Here is a 21986-nt window from a genome sequence, read left to right as displayed (position 1 = left end):
GTAAGATGAACATACACATAAAAGAAAGAACCAGCTGACATAACAGACAATGCATGACAAAGAACCGCCCCAAAACCCGGAACGGATATAGATTGACAGCTGTCCTCAAATCTTTTGGTAAATTGGTCATAATTCTTTCAACTGCATTAGGGCCTATATTTTGAATGCGCCCTCTACATAACGATGGGTGCATGAGAAATGCAGCAAGCCGCAGTGCTGCCTGCTATTAGATCAGCGTTATCGCGACCTCACGAAAGGAATGTCTCTTTCATTGGCACCCGTTGTGTGGCTGTTTCTTGTCTCTACGGCTAGCGCCTTCATATGCAGTGACTTCACTGGTGTAGAATGCAGCGCTTCCACAGTAAGTGCACAATTTGGAATCCATGTTTTTTGCAACGAAACTCCGCCAAACTTGTATTTTTACGGCGCAGCCCTTTCGTGTTAGGTACCTGAGTTTCGCCATGGCGGTATCCCTCGATGTCCGCGCAACGGAGTGAGCGAACGAAGCATTGAGGACAATAAAAAACTGATACGATCGTCTTGCGAAGGGTGAGCAGGAGGGCGGCACATGCAGCTATGACGTCGTGTCTCTCAGTGCCTCCACCTCACACTTTCGCAATGCGTCACCGCCAAAGAGGCCATTCCCCTGACACGTTCCCCAGCCACTGTACCGTTCGCCACTAATTTGAACCACGCGAAATCTGCGCGGGAGGTTTAAATACGATTTTCAACAACACGCTGGTCGGTTGTGGCGATGCTCTGCGATATAACAGCACAGTACCGCGCGCCGCGGTTCATTCGCTGAAACGCGGTTCATTCGCTGAAATTACATCGTGAAACGCAGCAGACATGCAAAGTCACCGAGAAGAGAGGAGTTCACGCTGGACACAAATATCTCATGAGGGAGTGTAGTAATCGTCAGACCATTCTTTAGGTAACATAACCTCTTTAAAAGTGGATATATTTAGATACATTGTTTCTCCTCACATAATTGGAAAGATTGGGAAGTAAAATTTTAAGTGAAATGCATTAAAAAGAACGGCAGGTGCACGTCTATTCTTATATTGATTACAATTTAGTTTAAAGCTCATTAAAAATGAAATTGCGGAAACACAAGCTTCCACAACTGGCAAGAGGTCATTAAACAATTACGCGACTAACAAGATGTGGTGCAATTAGAAAGAAGACGATTGAAAATTCATAACATCTAATGCCTAGCAATTTGGCGAGTCCAAACATAATTTCGCTTTGTTAGTGTACATTCAGGAAAGCAACGTATTTCTTGTCAGCGATTTGTCACATGAGTGTACGCTGTATATGAATAACTATTCGTATATTGAGTATTCTGAAACGTTTCATGAGTAGTTACCAAGAACGCGAAATCTTTTTTTATGTTAAATGTGCTGTAAAACGCAGTTTAAACACTTTTATTGAGATGAAGCCGGCACGTACACCTACATTTCACATTGCCTGCGAAAAACCGAAGGATATTTTTATGGTTCTCTTATAAAGTTCGCTGTCTAGCAAAAAGCGTGCTTTAGCTACACGGCAATTTTCGTAAGATGTTCTATTATCACACAACACCCCAGAAGGACAGGGGAATATTGTGGCACGATCCCCACAATCACCACCATCGGCCTGCTTTTCATTACATGGCAAATTCATGTTCAAAATGGCTTTATAGCTTCCACTACTACCATTAGCATGTAAACTGTGACACAGTTCTCATCTTTTCGATATCGCATGGATTTAATGATTTGTGAGAGTACTGAAATCTTCCGCTGTGTCTGAAATTCACGCTTTATCGAACTTTCATGGATTACTCAAAATTCCCAATAAGCCTTTATATTTCCGTTCGGTCCACTGCAATATTTTTATCTCGATTTTCCAGCTTTGAGCGTGATGACTGTAATGTTATTTGTTCGCATATATTGCCTTCATTGTAATTTTTCTGATGTCAATATTTCTGCCGCCCCTGTTCAAAAAGTCGAAACCGTGCATTCACTGAACATTATTCAATGACATTGAAGTGAATTTTTCAAAGTTCTGTTTTTGCTTGCATTGCGTAGACTAGGTCAAATAAAAACAGTTTTATCTTTTATTTGGTCAATAAGACAATATTTATTTTACAAAGCCTGAAAGAAGACAAACAACCATGCGCAGCAGGCGGCGGCGCACCAACTAAGGCACTGACGTAAATAAAAGATGCGGTGTGATTGGACGATGTCCAAGATTAAAATTCAAAATAGTTTCCCTTGCAGTTGATTGATTGTAGGGTTTAACGCGCCGACGCAACGCAGGCGATGAGGCGCGCCGTAGTGGAGGGCTCCGGATTAATTTTGACCGCCTGGGGATCTTTAACGTGCGCCGAAATCTCGCACACACGGGCGTTTTTGCTTTTCGCCTCCATCAGAAAAGCGGCTGCCGCGGCCGGGAATCGAACCCGCGACCTCGTGCTTCCCTTGCAGTTCTGTGAAACAACAAGCTTTGCATCTAGCAGTATTGTTGGCAAGGCAAACTTGATGTCTTAGGAATCGGAATACCGCGATGCTGCCACATTGGCGGTTGTAAAGTACATAACATAAGACTTCCAGCACGACTTGGAATTGTAGCGATGACTAGCCGAAGCGCACGCACTGTATGAACGCTGTCCGCTTAACCAGAATGGTTGAAATGCGATGCGCTCTTCCACCCATTTGGAGCTTGCCTGTTTGTTCCCTGTATCGTAAGGGCCGTCTTCGTACCACGCCAAGGGTCGCCCTATTCGGGACTGTGCCACAAAGTGTCGGTGCTCATGGGAAACCACATCAACGAGAACTGCTAAGCCGGTCAGTGTCAGTCCGCACGCGTTCTGCGTGCCGACCCGTGGAGCAATGACGTTACAGCACAAAAATTCAGTGTAAAAGACATTGCCCCAAAAACAAATAAGTATACTTCAAAAAAAGAAAAAAAAATGCGTGCCAATCAACCTTGTGTAGGGGGTTGGAAAGCGAAGCTGTAAACGACAGCCGCAACGATTACACATGCGCCGTCACTTGAATTCAGAAACGTCTGTGCAAACAGTCAAATCAGAGACAAGTGAGAGAAATGCACCTAACCACGCCCTTAATTACTTCCAAGAGATATTCTTTCCTGGGGGGAAATCAATGCATGATTTATGTATGGTGGTTGGTTTAGTTTTATTGGTGAAGCGCATGAGTGGAAACTGTTTTTTATATTATTCAAAGAAATCTCAATCCCGGCGTTAAACAATCTCATTTTTCCCCGTCTCTGAAGTCTCCGTCGGAGGCGACAAGATCGGCCGCCGAGACGGGGCAGAAGTGAGATTCTTCGCGTTGTTGTGAGCTTTGTTTAATTTTTACGAACTCCTAAAAATTCGCAAGGCGCGCACACTGCCGCTGCACATGCCGTGGGCAGAGCGCACAGCGGTGCGAGTGGTCACCTGACGCTATCGCGTAGCATTCAGCGAGAAGGAATGGGTTAAAGCCGCAGATCTTGTTTGTGAGTCCGTCGTCTGTCTCCCCCGTCTCCGCGTGGGCTCGTAGCAAAATTGCAATGCAATGGACTCTCACTCCATTTCTGTTTTCGTTCCAGGTTCGAATATTGGCGCTGCCAGGGAGTTCTTTTATTTGTTCGCGGGAGTTTTCTGTTGACACCAAGAGTCGCAACAGAACCCTTGGGGTAGAGATAAAAGCTTCACTTAAAAAAAAAACGCGCTGCTAGTGATTGCAACTCGCGCTTCGCAAAACAAGGGACCTGAAGCTCCAGACCACTCGGCCACGAGCCAGCGCTTCCGGGTGTTTGAAATATAAAGCATATATTGTAACAACAAGAGGAACTGAACAGTGCAGTGTACCGCCGAAGACGGTTGGCACGGTTCATTACTCGACCTGTAATGGCCACATTGTAAATAGATCGCATCTCTTGTAAATAGATCTCTTCAGCATCGACCACAATTGCTGTCATTCATCCTTCCGCCGCGTAAGATGTTTTAGTGGTGGTGCTTGGTACTTTCTCGTCGTGGCCCTCCAGGTTTGCACCTTCTCGGTTCCTGGAGAGATCTCGAAGCTCTTGGCTTGCAAAGTGTGGTATTGGGCTAGTTAGGGATTCATCTTAACAATACAGCGTAACAGAAACAAAGACTTAAGAGGGGCACACAGGACGAGCGCTGACGAGTTGCAGCGCTCGTCCTGTGTGCCTCGCTTAAGTCTTTGTTTCTGTTGCGCTGTATTGTTAAGATGAATCTTGGCTTGCGCCGTCCATCCCAGCCCCGGTGAGCCATGGGCGCGCCCATTCCCCAGCCCGATATCCCCAACCACAACCCGACGACACAAGCTGAGACGTAATCTATAGCGACCTCACCAGATGGCGACGGCGTTCTAGTGCCTCCGTTTCCACCGTGTCTCCAGTTGGGTCGGAGGTCCCTTCATGGCGTCAGCGTGCCCAGCTGTCTTGGCGCAATTATCAAGAACATCACAATCATCCGTGGCGGCAAAAACATCACTGTATATTCCCCTCTGAAATTATCATCACTGCACACGTCCAAGTACTGGGAGCTGGATTGGGCGCTGGCGCATATCTCCTTGGGATCCATCAACGACGACGACGTAACAGTGGATGGCAAGGGCTCGTGGCTCGAGCGATTGTGGCCGCTTGTAAATATTGTCCTTCCCTAGCTGCCCGTCGCAAGTGTGGTAAAATGCACCCCGACACAACAGACTAAGAATATTGTATTACCTTTGTTGAGGTGAAAAGTGGCTGAACCAGCTTGCCCGGTAGACGACGGAGGACGGTGATGTTAATGAGTATGGCTAAAGTAAAAGATGGTCGGATCATCTTTTTCGTTAAACAAACATTAGGGGACATTAGGGGAAGTTAGAGGTGGTTTAACCGGAAATACCCAAGTCAAAGCCGGCAACGATCAAAGTCCACACATCACAAGCTTCGTTTTGAACCTCCTTTGTCTTTATGTGATGGGGCGTTGCGTTTGAATGTTTTAATCTTACTGCTCACGTTCCCCCTACGTAAGTTTGGGACGGCTCTTTGTTTTTAAAAATATCGCTGTGAGCCCTCAAAAAAAATATTTGCATTGCAGTAGCAGCAACGATTTGAATCAGGCATCGCAGTTTATCGTTGATTATATACATAGCAGCTTGGATAACGAACAGAAATCACTTACCGTAACAACACAAACTGTCACTATTTCATCTGCTCCCTTATGATATTAACAGCCCAAAAGTAAATGAACACAATTCCCCGCATTTCCCCGAGGGGAAGAATGTGAAAGTGCGAATGCACGAGTTGAATTTGCGCGGTTCGGTAATGTTCGCGAAAGAGAGATCACACACACACACACACACAACTACAAAGAAAGAAAGATGCATTTATTCACAGACACCTATTTGTGTTGTCGTTGTACTTGATTGCTAGAGCGGATCTCAGCTTTGAAATTTCGTCTCAGTACTCCTTTAAGCGGGTGCATTAGCCCTTCTCACGCCCGATTCCTGGCCAATCCCCCACGTGGGTATGTGCCATGTCAGCGGCCAGGCAGCGCGCGCCCATCTCCCCCCGTTGCCAAGGAAGACGAGGAGATTCCTGGCCAATCCCCCACGTGGGTATGTGATGCGGACATCGCCGGTTGACGCAGGTTCAGGGTCGCTTAAGAAGTGCATTGCACTTAAAAGGTATATAGGAAGGAAGCCGACAAGGTGTCTTTCGGAACTAAAGTATTTAGAAAATAACTAAACTATACACAGAAGTTGCCCCCACACCAAGCACGGGCAAAAAGAAAGGGAAGAAGCCGTGCAGCCACTATCAAGGTTGAAGTTTAAGTGGACAGTCAGCGCACGTCGGTGTCTTCTAATCGCCTGATTTTGTCTAGTGTTGTGCTGTTATGACTACAGATCAGTATTAAAGGGACACTGAAGGCTGAAGGCGAAATAGAAGTTGCTTTAGATGGATATATGAACTCGTCAACCAAACGACTATACCCCATTTATGCATAGGTTTCCTAAAATCGTAAAATACAAACAAATGTGAGCATAGGCGTCGCCGGCGCTGGCTATATAACGCCGCATACACCGGAGCCGTGAAAAGTGCTTGACAAAAATTGAAAAAATGCTCCTTTACAAGGTTATAAGATACTTACATTGAAGTTTCTGTGGCGCCTGGCTGAACGTCGAACCACAGGAAGCTGGACATATCATAGGAGCCCAGCCAGTAGATCATGCTTCATTCCCAAACGCCAATAAGATGTTTTTTGGTTTCGGTGAAACACCTGGCACAAAGCTCGGCCAGATGGATGTGTTATCCTTGTGCAATACTGTACGCATAGCCACTTTTTTATGACCCTTTGTGTGCTTTCGCTGCGTAAAAAATCAGAGAAATATTAGCTACTGTATACCACTGTTATTCCGCTAGTCTATGGTATGAGGTCTCTAGTCCCAAACATTTAAAGAGAAGCGTTTTACCTTTACCAACAGGGTTCCGTCACAACCATTGGTGTCAACAGAAAACTCCAGCGAACAAATAACATAAGTTACTGGCACCGCCAGGAATCGCTCCAAGAACGAATAGAAAAACAAAGCGAGAGCCCGTTGTCTTACCGTTTAAACTACGAGCCCACGCGGGGACAGGAGAAACAGATGATGCACTCACCGATCACATCTGCCGGTTTACCCCCAGAGTTCTCCCTGAATGCTACGCGATAGCACCACGCTACCTCTCGCGCCGCTGTGCACTCCGCACACGTTACGAGTAGCGGCAGTGTGCGCACCCTGCGTATGCGCTAAGAGTAATAAAAGTTAAAAGTAGCCCATACCGAACGCATGGCATCTCACTTCTCTGCCTTTTCGCCGATCTCGTCGCCTCCGTCGGCGACGGCAGAGACGGAGACGGAACTGAGAACGTCCAACGCCATGTTTGAGCTTCCATTAATCTGATACAAAAAGAGTTTCCGCTCATGTGCTTCTCCAATACAACTCCACCAACCAGCGTTGATGAATCATGAAGTTATTTCACCTTAGCAAAGAATATCTCTTTGTAGTGATAAATGATGTGGTTTGTGCATTTTCCTTGTCTCTGGTTTCACTCTTTGTAGACCCACACGTGTGAATTCGAGTGACGTCGCATGCGCAGTCGTTGTGGGTATTGTTCACAGTGTCGCTTTCCAACCACCTTCACAGAGTAGATTCGCACGCATTTTTCTTGTTTGTCGAATTTATGTTCGGCCAATTACCTCCATTTACGCTATCATAACGACTACAGGTTGAACTTCCCCCAAATCTGCATTTTTATAAAAATGTAGGGCGTTACACGGTTCACCCGTTTTGCTAATTTTTATATAATTTATTTCTTTGGTTTCTCAAAATTCTGTTTCACCAATTACCTCCATTTAAGCTATTATAACGATTAAAGGTGAAACTCCGGCCAAATCTGCATTTTTGTGAAAATGCATGGCGTTACACGGTTCGCCACTTCGCTTTTTTCTACTTTTCCTAATTTTTTGTTTCCAAAATATGCTTGTAAAATTGTTTCCATCTACGGTATTAGAAGTAGTACAAGGCGAACTTCCTCTAAATCTGCATTTTTGTCGAAATGCAGTGCGTTACACGGTTCACCAGTTCTCGCTATTGTTCTATTTTTCTTAATTTTTGTTTTTTCAAAATTATGGTCAACGAATTATTTTATTTACTTGATTGTAGCGATTACAGGTGGAAATTCCGCCAATTCTGCATTTATATGGAAATACTGGGCTTTAGGCGGTTCGCCACATTTCGCAATTTTTTCTATTTTTTGCAATTTCTTGGTTTCTCAAAATTCTGTCTGTCCAATTATCTCCAGTTACGCTGTATAACGACTACAAATGAAACTTCCGCCATATATGCATTTTTTCTATGAATGCAGAACGTTACACTATTCGGCACTTACGCATTTTTTGCTATGTTTATTTGTTGGTATTTTCGAAATGTCTTCAACCTTTTATGTCCAGTTAAGCACTATAACGACTACAGGTCAAACTTCCCCAAATCTGCATTTGCCGTTACATGGTTCGCCATTCTTTACTAATTTTTATATTTTTCTTTTTTTGTGGTTTTTTGAAATTGTTTCCAACTGGTTATCTCCATTTACTCTGTTATATGATTACAGGATGAACTTCCACAAAATCTCCATTTTGTTGGAAATGCAATGTTCTACACGGTTTCGCACTTTGTCGATATTTTTTCTGTTTTTTCTGTCTTTTTTGTTTTTTGGAATGCTGTTCGACCAAGTATCTTCATTTAGGCTACTAGAGCGCTTACAGGTTGAACTTTCACAAAAGCTTCATTATCGTGGAAATGCTGGGCGTTACACGGTTCGTCAGTTTTCGACATTTTTCTATTTAAATTTTTGGTTTTCAAAACTGCATTCGACCAATTATCTTCTTTAACTCTATTCTAACTTTTACAGGAGGAACGTCCTAATAATCTGTATTTTTTTGTAAATGCAGAGCGTTACACGGTCCTGGCTGTGGCATACTCGTCCAGAAATGCTACGCTTTAAATCAAAGGACCGTGTTTTTGGCGAAAGCCAGTATTTTGAAGTGTGCGCAGCGTCAGACGTGTGTAAAGTCTTCCATGGCTGCCGCTAGATGGCACTAACTGCCCACACTGGTGGCACTGCCGCTGTGCGAGGTGGTGAGCGGGGGACCCGCAAGAGGGTTTAGTTAGGCGAAAACATAGTAGTAGTAGTAATAACTTTTATTGAGAGAAGAGTGGCCTTGTGGGGCCGTCGATGGAAAGGGGCCTTATTCGCAGGCCCCAATCTTGGTCAGCACCTCCTGCCAACGGTCCACTAGGTCCGCGTGGACGTTACTGGAGGGGCTGTACCGAAGGATCTCCTATCGCTCTTTGGGGTTGGGGGGGTTGGAGAGCTGTATGGGTAGTTGTGGTGTTGGTGTCTTTAGTGCTGTGCATTCCGATATTATATGTCTTAAGGTTCCTGCCGTTGTGTTACAAAAATGGCATATGTCCGAGTATTGTTGGGGATACATTTTATGTAGTAGCGTAGGGTGTGCTAAGGATCCCGCTTGTATTCTTCTTAATATAGAATGACCCCTGCGGTTAAGGGTGTGATGTGGCTCTGGCAGATTCTGTCTTTGTTCTCTATGAATCGTGACGATGTCTTTGTAAGTGGGGACGGGTGTTGGTGCGGGTGTCCGGACTAACTCAATCTCTGTGTCCGGTGTCATGCTGCGCTTAGTTAGGATTCTTGCTGCCTCTGAGGAAATCGCCCCCCTATGTGGCCTAAAAAATTGGCTCCAATCCATGCTGTGAAAGCGGTTGGAACACAAAGCTGTGAACGACCCCCAAGACAATTCCACATGCGACGTCACTTAAATTCACACTCGTAGCTTTAGAAAGAGTGAAACCAGATATTCTGCCAGCCGTTACCTGCGATTCGCGTATGTGCCATCCCGAACGCAGCAGCGTCGGACATTGCTGGGCTCGAGTGGGCTCGAACGCTGTAGCCAGGCCATGCGTCGGAAGATAGAAAACGGAGAGGAGCGTGTTTCGAAGTGTGAGGTAGCGGAACGTGTGCCATCCTGATGTGGTAGCTCGGGGCTACACCACCGTGCGACACAAGCGCACACACTGAAACGATCCGGCCTGTGAGGTTAGTGATTCTCATTTAAACAAATTAAAACTAAATAGTTTCGTAAGTTTGATAATTGCGAGAAAACTGACGGAACTTTTGTAATAGCTATTTATCTAAACTACCTGATTCATTCGTGTTTTGTAACACAGGTTAAAGCACTAACGAGCTGGTATTCAGCAATTTAGAAAATGCAGTCCCATTCCTGTCAAACAGTGCGCAAATGATGGCGTTTCGCTAGCGGACAAATGTCTGTAAGTGGTCTCTATATTTGCTTTTCCTCCGTTCAAACCAATTCTTAACGTATCTTAGCCGTACGACCACTTTATTTAGTCGGGACAGGATTACCCACGAGTTGCTGTCGAACAAGTTAAATAAGTCGTGCGAAATAAGCGGACAATTCGAGGTGAAGATGCGCCAAAGCAGGCCCAACACCATCGCTAAAGCAGACGACAAAGCAGTTGGAAGAATCCCGCCGACGCGCCCGCCGGAGTGAGCACGAGGAACGCTGTGTAATAGCGTCCTATCCCCGCGCCACACCGCACTCTGTGAGTGAAAATCGCCCTCCGTCGTCCCAGCCGCGTTGGGAGTTTTGTTGTCCTGCATGCCGCGAACGAACCCCTAGCTGGTAGAGGTATAAAGCTTGGCTTTAAAAAGCGCCAGCGACACTGATGTGTTTGAATTATATGTCGATATGTTGCCATAATGGAACAAGTTAAGAACATTTGCAAACTAAAATACATTAGTACGTAACTTTGACGTAGTTGGTTATTCGTTGAAACTTAATGCATGCGAATATTTACGTTTGTGAGTCCAATTCATTCTTTTTTTTTGTAGTGTTGGCTCCAGTTTATTTATTTGCTTTTATTTATTTGCATACCTACTTCGCCCGTTGGGCATTATAGTAGGGGTTAAGAACTATGCTTTGTGTATTACATAGGAAATATTTAATGGCTGCTTTTGTGCAATTGTGCTATTATGATTGTGCTATTGTGTTTAAATTTGTTTGAATTTGTTAACATCATTTTCATTGCGTAGGCTGTGAATTGGGTGGCTGAGGCCACTGTCCGGCTAACACGGTTTTAGTCTCAGCCTCCCTTTGATTTTCGCCAAAAATAACATCAAAAGTAAATATCACAGTTTCTATCGTTAAATATACAAAAAGCTGATCGCTTTCAAACTTTGAACTTGTGATTGGGCGAGAAGAAAATAATTGATCTTTGTAGTTTAAAATGAAACGACGCTCTTCGCCAAAAGAGTTTTTGAAACCCTGTGAAAGCTAAAATCCGCAGCCATGTCTGGTAAAATATGAACCGATTTTACCTTTGAAATAATAAAACGCTTGTCTTATACGTATCCAATTTAAGTTTTATTATGATAAAAAGTATGACAGAAACAAAATAAACCCGTCTATTCACTCAGAACGCTTGGAAAACGAGTATTCGCTCAGATCGTTTTCTCATAAAATTAAGTCATTTCTTAGTATGCTTAGGTAGGCAGCTGCGTGTGCTGGAGCGGTATGGGTTTATGATTTATCTAGCGTCATCGCGTCATTCCACTACACACAGGCTATGCGTCGTCTAACCTAAGGAATAAGCAAAAATATATAGGCTAAGCTCCTAATACATATGCACAGGACGCGACATCAACCACCAACGTTGATATAAAAGTGTGTTCCACAGTTAAATATTTTTGAGATATGACCCCCTGAATACCGATAATTGGATCACCTAGCTATTGGCTTCAGTACATTTGCATGCCTTACTCGGGCAATTCAATACTTTGTGTTCAGTAAACCGATCAGGGTCTGCTGGAATTCTTACCCGTGCTTTTTTGTGCCTTACGTTCTGCCTATGCTAATATATAATTTAATAAAATTGACAGTTGGGCTAGTTGGTTTTGATTCATCGTAAGTAGCGCTAGAGACGGGACACAGAAGAGGAGACACACACGACGGCGCTAACTCGCAACTGACTTTATTAGGCGAAAACACAAATATATACTCAAAACAAAGAACACGTGCCCAGGTCAAACCAGAAAATGCAGTTTGATAAACACAAAGATCACAGGATTACGATTCGAAAAAAACACACAAGGTTACACTGCACATAGTCAACAACCAACCAGCGAAACATCTAAGTTAATGCATTTGACAAGAACAGAAATTCCTTTTCATGAAGTGCTACCGCCGTGTGGCTGATACACTTATCCTCGTGTTTTCTTATATAAAAAGCTTCGATTACCTCGCGTGTCAATTGGTGCCTGTGTCGCCATAACACACTGGTGTTTTCAAAAAGTGGACAGCATTGCACCTGGGTCTTAACTTTGTGAGTCGCGCAATGTCGAGTGATATGTGCATGAGGGTTGTTTTTGAGCGAACTCCGGTGTTCCATCAGACGAACATTGATGCATCTGCCTGATTGGCCGATATAAACGTTGTCACATGATAATGGCAATGAGTACACAATTCCTGTCTTGCACGGGACAAAAGGCGAAGCATGCTTAACATTGCAATATCTGTCAGACTTCTGACCGGACAACCTTCTTTCCACCATGTTACACAACTTACCAAGTTTATTCGGAGCGGAAAAAATGACTCTAACCCCGAAACGCCCGGCAACATTCTTCAAACCATGTGATAAACGGTGGATATATGGAATCACAGCAGTTTTCCTTTTTTGTGCACCGAGCCCAACTTTTCTAGATTGCGGTGCCGCACCCACTACTTTAATTAACTTCTGGACAGTCTTGTGCATTATGTGCACCGGAAAACCGGAGGCGTCCAGCCTGGTAATTTGCGCCTGGAAACTATTTTCAGTTTTATGCAAACAGGACTTCAACACCGCCGACCTTAACACAGAAAAGGCTATTCCACTTTTTACCAATTTGGAGTGCCCGACACAGGCACCAATTGACACGCGAGGTAATCGAAGCTTTTTATATAAGAAAACACGAGGATAAGTGTATCAGCCACGCGTCGGTAGCACTGCATGAAAAGGAATTTCTGTTCTTGTCAAATGCATTAACTTAGATGTTTCGCTGGTTGGTTGTTGACTATGTGCAGTGTAATCTTGTGTTTTTTTTTTTAATCGTAATCCTGTGACCTTTGTGTTTATCAAACTGCATTTTCGGGTTTGACCTGGGCACGTGTTCTTTCTTTTGGGTATATATTTGTGTTTTCGCCTAATAAAGTCAGTTGCGAGTTAGCGCCGTCGTGTGTGTCTCCTCTTCTGTGTCCCGTCTCTAGCGCTACTTACGATGAATATATAATTTAAAATTGCGTGCTAGCTTACCTGGACCGTGTCTGCAGTTTCGGGATGTACCGATACAAGTTTTCTATTTCTGTTGTGCTACACGTTTCTTAGGTGCAATGTACCGCAATACAGCATTCTCTTCGGCAGTAGATATTTTGATTTTGCTATTGTGGAAGCCCTGTATTTTTCTATTTTGACCTGCACGTGCTTGCTCTATTTTTAGGATGCCGCAGGTTTAAATTTATTGTTCGGAAAGTGACCTTCCAACATCTCGGTTATTTTATACTCTGGATGATGTCTTAGTATTTACTGAAGCACAATCTGGCATTTAATGCGGAAATGCACCATGCAGAAAGTACTCGGTTAGTTATCTGATCTGTATCTTGTTTCTGTTTCATTCTTCAATTAATAGGGGATGCACTACCGAATGAAACGTGCTGCAAACAAATCACATTTCTGGGGGAATCTCTGAAAACTTATCGGTTTTTCATAGTACTTCTGTGCTTTGCAAGCAATTTCCCAAGGCCAGAGGAAGCATCTCTGAGTTTTTATGGTCCATAAAAACCTGTTGAAATTCACAAACAACTACTACTATTTCTTTTCGCCTCCCTCTCAATGTAATGGATATACAATGTAATAAATATACATTGCACTTGAAACAAAAAGTTTCAACGTGGATGCATGGAAGTGTGCAGCCCACGGAGATATTTAACGGTAATTTTGGTCGACCGGCTACCCACCCCACTTCCAAAACGTCAGACAAAGAAAAAGTTCCTAGATGTCTTGAATAGAGCGTAATGAAGTGAGCGACGGAAAGACCTTTTTTTATTGGTGACATTTTTTCCCACATGCATGTGGAACGAATGTTCTAAACGTGCTGCTCAACACAAGACATATAGAGGGCGCTTAATTGAAAGGGCCTTCTCTTTGTGTACAAACCTTTTGTAACTTCCGTATGGTTTTAAAGCGAGATTAACGGGGAAAAGGTTGATATGAGTACGTTTAATTCAGGAGACAATTCAAAAAATGTTCCTGGAGGCATTTTAAACGATGCCAGACAACGCAAGGTATGCAGCTATCATTTTCAAGGAGCCGCTTGTAGTGAAAAGATTGAGAACTTACCCACCAGTCTCATTGCATTCTACGTGTTTCAAACCAGGCATATATGTTTTTTGTTGCATAACGTTTCAAGAAGCCACTGGTGGTACCTGTACTCTTCTCGATAATCTATCAGTGTTTTGCCTTAGCCATTCAGCGAAATTGAGGGGCATACAAATACACTAAGCAAGAAAGTATGGTCGTTTACGGAGCTTTAATTCCTGCAGCTGGAATAGAACGAAAGCAAGGGCAAGCAACACTGTTTCATAAAGTCTGGGGTATTTTCCGGCATAAAAGTCAGGTAAATTTGCACAGAATTTATGGCAATACTTTTGTTCAAAACTTGCTTACCACTGGCCAGGATAAATGTAATCTTTGCTACTGTGCGTTTTAATAAAATGTGGTTGTGCGCAAAACCCTGCAAAAGTTCCCTTGATGTTCTTCCGGAGGGGCGGATGTTTTCGCCCGTAACGACTGTTCCCACTAAAAAATTGTAATGCAACAACTACTTGACTGTGCTGAACACCCCCCGCACCCCCCCCCACACACACACACTTCTATTGCCCAGTCTAGTTTTGTGGGAGACGATGATTTCTGCAATTCTCAGCACCAACAGTCGTTCTATAGTTTCTGTAAAATCAAAATAATATATGTCTGGGCACTTCTGTATTCTCTTCTTGAGGCAGTTGGTGGAATTAGCACATTTTAAATATGTCAACCGAAGCCGTCCAATCATTCGTGCATCTGCAATGCGAAATACTTTATTTCGCTTTACCGTGCTTTTCTTTTTAGGTGTTTTCGTCGTTCAGGAGCGCCTACCTGTTAGCAGAAACAAATTATGCCCCGTTATTTGTGACTCCCCGGTACCTCAGGTACATAAGAGGATTTGGTCCAGGCTATGTGCGTCTTCTCATCGACACCCATAGGTGAGGCCATAGTTTTGACCGCACACATGATTTGAACATGCGTTTACAGTAGTTAAATACTTTAAATTCGGGTTTAGCGCTTCGAAGAAACACTTGGTCTATAAGGGAAGGCCTGCTGTAGCTAGGCGATAGCGAATTATGCATGCTTGACTGGGGATCTTCAGAGTGCACCGATATCTCAATACCTGGTCGGTTATGTTTTTACCTCTATTATAACAGCATGTGCCATGACGGGTATGCAACGTGCCTGCTCGTGGAAAGTCTGGAAAACCACGACTTCTAGAATAGGGGACTGTGGCGGTCCAAAGTTGAATGTTGCAAAATTTCGGCTGTCTTTTATTGATATACACAATTCTGGCCTTTAGTTTATTTTGACTCTTCTCAAAACCATGCCAGGGATTTGTAATAAAACTGTACTAAGGTGCGGCTACGGTTTAAATACTCTGTTGCGATTTTTACCATTTTTTTTAATTTGCAGCCGGGGGTGAAACGAAAGCACTTTATATTCACTTGATATTGGATGTGTGACAGTAGTTGCTTGTTTAAAAGAAACCTCTTGCTTTTTTTTTGTTTTTAACCGTTTGCTAGAAGCACGGTTTCTGTATAAACCTTAACATTAGGAGTGCAATACAATATCGTTAAAAAAGCATTAGCAAACATCCATACGGCAACTTAGATATCATTACTTGATTTTTACAAGAAAGCATACTGTTTTTCCTTACCCAACACTTCTTTCGTGCTGGCGTCTCTGTTGTTGTTTCTATTTTTGCGTAATTCGACGGAAAAAAATATCGAAAGGCACTCAGGGGACGGCTCACGCCGCAGCTTTCCCAGATCCGCAGCTTTCCGTTTCTGGGGTGAACATTTGAATTCTCGTGGCATCGTGTCCACCTGTCCAGCGACATCATGGTTGTGCTGCTCTCACTGCGAGAATATTCAGCTGCTAGCAACCTGGCATTGTAGCCTGAAAGTAACACATTGCGCTCCTACAATGAAAGCCGTGAGTTCAGTTTTAATAGAAATATATAATCATCCTGTTGTTCTTTTCACAGTTATTCTTTTAGTTTGTAATTCATTTTTGATTCCGCACTTCGGCTGCCAGTTTCTACACCTCTAAACGCCGGTATTTCACATTGCAGGCACTTAGGACTTTCGCCTTCAAAATTACGGATAGAAAGACGATTGAAGCAATTTGTTCAATGTATATTGAATTAGTTTGTTGCCCTAAATGGAGCACACGCACGCCATAAAAGTCAAGCGTGGCAGCAGAATTCAGTTAAATTCTAAGCAGTTAACTTTTCCAAACTATATATTCATTTCGGCTCTATTGTCTCGAATAACCTGCTTGATAAATTTCAGGTTGCCAGAACGGCCCTGCTATTGGAGAATGTAAATAATAATAGCCTACATATTAGCTCTGTGTGGATATTTACATTTACGTTCTGGCAACCGTAGAATAAATGAAACCTTTACAGGCCCAGTTTAAGGGTTCCGAATTCAGAAGCCGTTGTCTGGCGATAAAGGCGGCGGCATGGACCCTTCTCATCCCAGCGATTTTGTTAAAGTTAAAAAAGAGGAATTCTCAATCCATTCAAGTTTTTCGCGCTTAAATTCTACCTTTATCTTGCCGTTCTTAGTAGAGTATTCAATAACATGTATACCTATTGTACAAGCAACACTTACGTAACTGGGGTTATGGAATGGCTAGAACAGGATAACTTGTGTTTGTATTAAAAAATGAAAAACGGACGTGTTTTTAGACTAAGCCATGTTGTCAAACGCCAGAAATACATCTCATGTTACAGTTCTTGTAAGGGAAGCGCCAAGGAATAAAGGCTAGATATAGGCGAGGAACACCATCTCTGCATAAAAAAGGGTCACTCATGGTTATAGCGATGAAGCTATATATTATAGGTTTCGGGCAATAAACAGACCACATTTGTTTCTCTATTTTTGTCTCTGTGCCAATGGGCATTCAATGTTTAACGCAATAATTTATACCGTTGTATAACAGGCTTCTTCCCTGCCAGAAGCTTGGAAGATACATTCTTTTTTATTGCATATATCTTGCAGATTTCTTTGTGAATAAAATATTTTGTACTTCGACATATCTTGCACTAATTTTTAAGAACATCTTGAAGACTTTTTTAGTAGCGTTTCGTGCTAATCAAGAATTACATACCAATGCATATGACCGCTATGCAGTCGGCCTATAAATCGGGCTGAAAGCGTCATAGTTATGTTTTTTTATTTTATTGAAACCACAACAATAATTACTTACATCTCTACCCAGAACAGCCGCCGCATCCAGTGCCACAAATAATGCATAGAAATGTAGCCATATATGTGAATGAACATATTGCTACAATATTTTTGGTATTTGCATTCGTTCGGAAATACTTGCAAACGCATCCGGAATTGTTTTGCACCGCTTTTATCAGCTGTATAAACACTGAAGACCGAGAAATACAACTTTAAACTTTAAAGCGAGACGTTGCCATTCACATAACCTACGATAGTCTTCCTAGATCGTTTTTTATAATCATTAAAAATCACTACCTTCGAGGCAGTCCCACAAGAAAGACGGGTTGACCAGAGCGTGATGGGAGAAATACCAACGTTGCGACTCAAACAAAACCCACATTGTGATTTATAAGACGGTTGGAATTTACATCGCTAAATATCCTGAATTCTGTGTCTGTGATCTTGTGGAACAATAGGTGCATTTATGAGTTTGGTAGCTTGGTGTTTCCATCCGGTCTGTATCGCCATTTGCTGATATTATAAGCATATCGGGTACTGTACTACCTATTTTTTTGCTCATTTTTGTGCCTCAAAGATGACATACAATTCTCAACAAAAAGTATGTCAGGTTGAAGGCCGACGTTAGTGTTCGCCACTTGCTTTGGTGATACTGATACATAGTTGCCAAAAAAGGGCTGCCTAGGAAGATTTTACTTTGCCTTTCTAGCGGCCAAGACACCTGCATCATTTGGCTCACCGGAAGGCCTGACCATTTCGTAGTTCTTTGTGAAAGTGGTAAGTGCAGCAAAATAAAACAAAGGATTTTTTAATTTTTGATCAGCAATGCTATTTTTGAGAACTTTTCTTTGGACGTTAAATTGGTCAGGAAGCTATAGTTGACATGAAAACAGTCGATCACGGAAAAATGACGCCGCCTTGGCGCAGACCGAACTAGAAGCTGGAACTGTTTCAATAGGCACCGCATATATTCGGGCATAAAATAAATTACCGTTCAGCAAAATCGCAAGAGTAAAAACTTCTTAGTTGCGCTGATATGCAGATATGCTTTTCCACCGTTATACAGTTTGATGCCTTGTTTTGTCGTGGTACTTTGTTAAAACCCTCAAAGATTAGGAGTGAGCTGCTGTCCTGCGCAATTTTCTTACTTATTTTTATACACATTTTGACAACAAAGTCGCTTTGGGAATTCTTACACCATCAGACATAGCTTTCGCATACAAAACGAAGGCCACACGAATAATTGCAGTGTAGTACTTGGTGACATTAGCAGCGCTAACGTATTGCAGAGAGGAGAAATGCCAGGAGTCTATACCAAAGACTTGACATGTAAATGCTAACGCTGTATGTATATTTCAGGCCCAAATTTTTATGTAAATTTGAGCCGCTGCTTCTTGAGGGCTATATCAAGGGCTTCTACTCAGTGGAAACTAGTGAGTTCAGTTAGAATTTATGTATTTAGTTGCATTTATTCAATTATTTATTGTAACTTCTCACCAGAAGTTGTGGGCCAGTAATGCACTGTGCACACAAGAAATATATAAGGCAAACAAATGAGCAACATGAAATGTACTGTGGTAAATCAGGAATGAGTTCAAATAAAAGTGTAGATATGTAGAAAATCGCAACGTGAACAAACATATCAACGAAAAAAGGCCTCAACAAGATGCACAAGTTAACATAAACGAGTATGTGCAAGGTGGTCTTTGTTGAGTAAGGCGCACAAGAATAGAGGAAATAAAGAAAAGGCTAGAGAGACTACTCCAGGACATGCAAAATTAAAATATAATATTTTTGGTAGAGTGACTTAAATGACACAGTATCACCACAAACACTGTCAAAACACTGTAAAATGGGGCAGGCGAACGCACGTTGGCGTCGGCTGGCTGGTGCAAGGCTCAGTGTTCTATATACATATAAGCCAAGTTCACACAGTGGTCTGCTTGAAATCCGTAGACAAACTGAGCTCACAGGAAAAGCGCAGGGAAGGTTTTAATAAAGACAGCTTAAAAGAAACATCACACCGTGCCTGGAGGTGTTGAAGATAGCTTTACCGGATTCTGAAGCTTCTGAAGTTCCCCAGGTGCGTCATGTCTCCGTGCATGATAATAAAACATGTGGTTCTTGTGAAGCGTTTCCGAATCCTATACACTCAAAGGGACGACAAAGTCCCTAAACAATTCCAAACAGCTCTGGCAAAGCAGATGATAGGTAAAACAAAGGGGCTGCAGAATTAGAGAAAACGATTTTGCTCAGTGAATTCACTGGTAGCGCGGGAAACCACGTCAAGCGTACTCGGACAGCGGTTGGTCGAGTTGTTTGCCTGCGAATCGACGAGCACTTTCCAATCCAGAAGTACACCTCAATCACGTACTACAGCAGCGCATTTTACAGGTTCACAATGCAGTCCGCAAATGAAAAGGAGCGGAGAAATCTTGCAAGTGTTGCACATCGCGATAGTTTTCGAAAGGTTTAGCTTTCAACACGTAGACTGCGCACAATCTCCACATAATATTATCGTTATTGTGAAGCGTAGATTTTCAAGTGCACTAGAGTGCAACTTCCGGCCACTTCTATAAAAATGCAGAAATGCAATTTTACGCTGTTTTCTATTTTCAGAACCACACACTGTGCACGGCATTCGGGTGGCATTCGCCGACTACAACAACTGCTACGTGGCCCAGTCTGACAACCACCGCTTCGGTGAGAAATTTGCTGGAAACAATCAGGCTTTCACATAGAAAACAGACTGTCGTTTAGGTGGCGTGTTCATAGCACCTGCGATCTTTTTCTTCGAAGCGGCAGAAAACTAGAATACAAGAGTAAATTATTACCAAAAAGCAGGACATCGAAATACTAAAACAGCAAAGTGCAGGTAACGTAAGAATATAATATAAGAATATAACACGTAAGAATAAACAATATATAAATAGTAAGAATATAATATATATAAGCAAACTGATCCCTACGGTTCGTCAAAGACGTTCAGGCACGCTAACACATCGAGAGCACAGTACTATTACAGAATAGCTGCCGCCGTAGGCGCTGTAAGTGACGCCCTACATAGTGACGTAGACAAATTGTACCGTTTATAAGCAAGATGTAACTGCAGCGTGGATGCTGCTCCACCAGCAGGAACTTGCTTCAACAGGCTAGCTGCTATAGTGAGCGCTGTATGCGACACCACTAAAGTGACGTAGACAAATTGTACCCTTAGTAACCAAGATGTAACTACAGCGTTGGTGGTGCCTCACCAACAGAACCTTCCTTCAACAGGCTCAACTGTTTTTATTGTCACTATGCCAGGCAAACGCTATATTGGTGTTCGCAGCTGTAACTACGGCAAAGTTTTCTTACGGTAGGATCTTCTGGTTGATAGCTCGGCCATGCAAGTTCATTCTGTTTAGGCGCTGTTGAAATAACATGTGCTTAACATCGTGAACACCAAATCGTATAGCCAGCGTGAGGGTTCTCTTAAGTAAATTATGAGGAGTGAACATTTGGAGAACATTGGGGGGGGGGACACAACAATAAATTGAAGCCTTAAGAATTTTTGTCACACAAATGGAACAACTCTTGGAGGATAAATGGTATTATGATGCTGCGGCATGGTAGTGAGTTGAAGCTCTTAAAATACTCAAAGCGAAAAGCACGAGCACTCACTGATATATACATGCAGCTGGCCATCCCTGAGATTAAAGCCGCAAACTTTTTCTGGCTTCTTTTCACGTAGCCAGGCGGCAGAAGGTCCGGCTAGCTGCAATTTCTCTCGTGTAATGGCTTTTTTTAGTTCCTCTGGTGCAAATTTCAAAGAGAAAATTCGGAGCAGCGGGAGGTTGGCATAAAGCACTGGGCGCTCAAGTGGAGAAGGAGGTATTTTCACCTTCGCGCACTCTGGGGGATATTTTGGCGCCAGTACATATTGCTCAACAAAGCGGACGTGTCAAATAGAAATATCTTATTACGCAGTAGGCCAAATAGTCATAAATGTATTTAAAACAGACAAAAACAAATATGGTCAGCTTATAACAAATTGTGGAAAACAAATTCTGCCACAGTCTGTTCGGAGTTTTCCAACAGAGTAAGAAATCTGTTTTTTTTATTTTTAGAGGGCTTGTGGTTAAGCGACTGCTTCATTTTAGATAACAATCATTTAAGTATCACTTCCTTACACTTCGAAACAAAATGTCTGACGCCTATAGAAAAGAATGACTGCTACTTTTTATCTCGAAATACTTTTCATTTGTAGCATCTTAAAATATAGAAACGGACGACTACAGGAGAACCTAAAACGAGAAATTCATTCCAGGCTGTACCCTCATGGTGAAGGAGAATGCTACACCTAGGGCTCTCAGCCGCTGCTTGCGAGGTCTCGCGAGGGTGTGCCCGGGGCCTTTGTTCACCACTTGGAACCAACAGTGCGTGCGAGGGTGCAGCTCCCGATGAAGCCACCTCCCTTGGAGTTTCGGGAAGCAGCAAAAAGAGCAGACGAACCAGCAGCAGCTACTTGCAAAAATTTGTTTCCTTATGACTGTGTCTTCATAAAACATACCATGATATAGGTTATTCGTGTTTGTAAAGGAGATGTGCACAACTTTTCTATTGAGCCACTGAGTCACTCATTCACCAAAGCAACCCCAAACAACAACCCCCAGAGTCTGCAAAGTTCAACACAAAGAAACATTCAAGGTTCAAGGTAGTATACCAGCTGTATGAATAAAAGTTATCCCCTACGCAACAAAGCGGGGATGAAGTACAATTTCTCGAAATGTCCTAATACTTCGGGGGTTTTTACAGATATTAGAATGACTTT

General features: G+C 42.9%; 1 protein-coding gene across 1 annotated transcript; it reads left to right on the top strand.

The window, feature by feature from the left end:
• The first annotated feature begins 208 nt into the window (after positions 1-208).
• On the top strand, positions 209-21699 carry LOC144144954 (uncharacterized). The gene is made up of 5 exons (XM_077676456.1): positions 209-361; positions 14778-14911; positions 17883-17950; positions 19793-19876; positions 21483-21699. The coding sequence occupies exons 1-5, from the start codon at positions 260-262 to the stop codon at positions 21617-21619; spliced, it is 525 nt and encodes a 174-aa protein (XP_077532582.1). The 5' UTR covers positions 209-259; the 3' UTR covers positions 21620-21699.
• The last annotated feature ends 287 nt before the right edge of the window (positions 21700-21986 follow it).

This window comes from Haemaphysalis longicornis, unplaced genomic scaffold (assembly GCF_048455015.1).
Source record: "Haemaphysalis longicornis isolate Haplotype H1 unplaced genomic scaffold, Haemaphysalis longicornis Haplotype H1 scaffold_7, whole genome shotgun sequence".
Lineage (NCBI taxonomy): Eukaryota > Metazoa > Arthropoda > Arachnida > Ixodida > Ixodidae > Haemaphysalis > Haemaphysalis longicornis.
This window is presented reverse-complemented; position numbering and strand designations above follow the sequence as displayed.

Bases quoted from the DNA above. Each gene is read 5' to 3' on its own strand.
- LOC144144954 (XM_077676456.1), top strand. From the start codon at position 260: ATGTCTCTTTCATTGGCACCCGTTGTGTGGCTGTTTCTTGTCTCTACG. The intron at 362-14,777 runs GTAAGTGCACAA...TTTTCTTTTTAG, and splicing joins TAGAATGCAGCGCTTCCACA to GTGTTTTCGTCGTTCAGGAG. The intron at 14,912-17,882 runs GTGAGGCCATAG...TTGCCTTTCTAG, and splicing joins CTTCTCATCGACACCCATAG to CGGCCAAGACACCTGCATCA.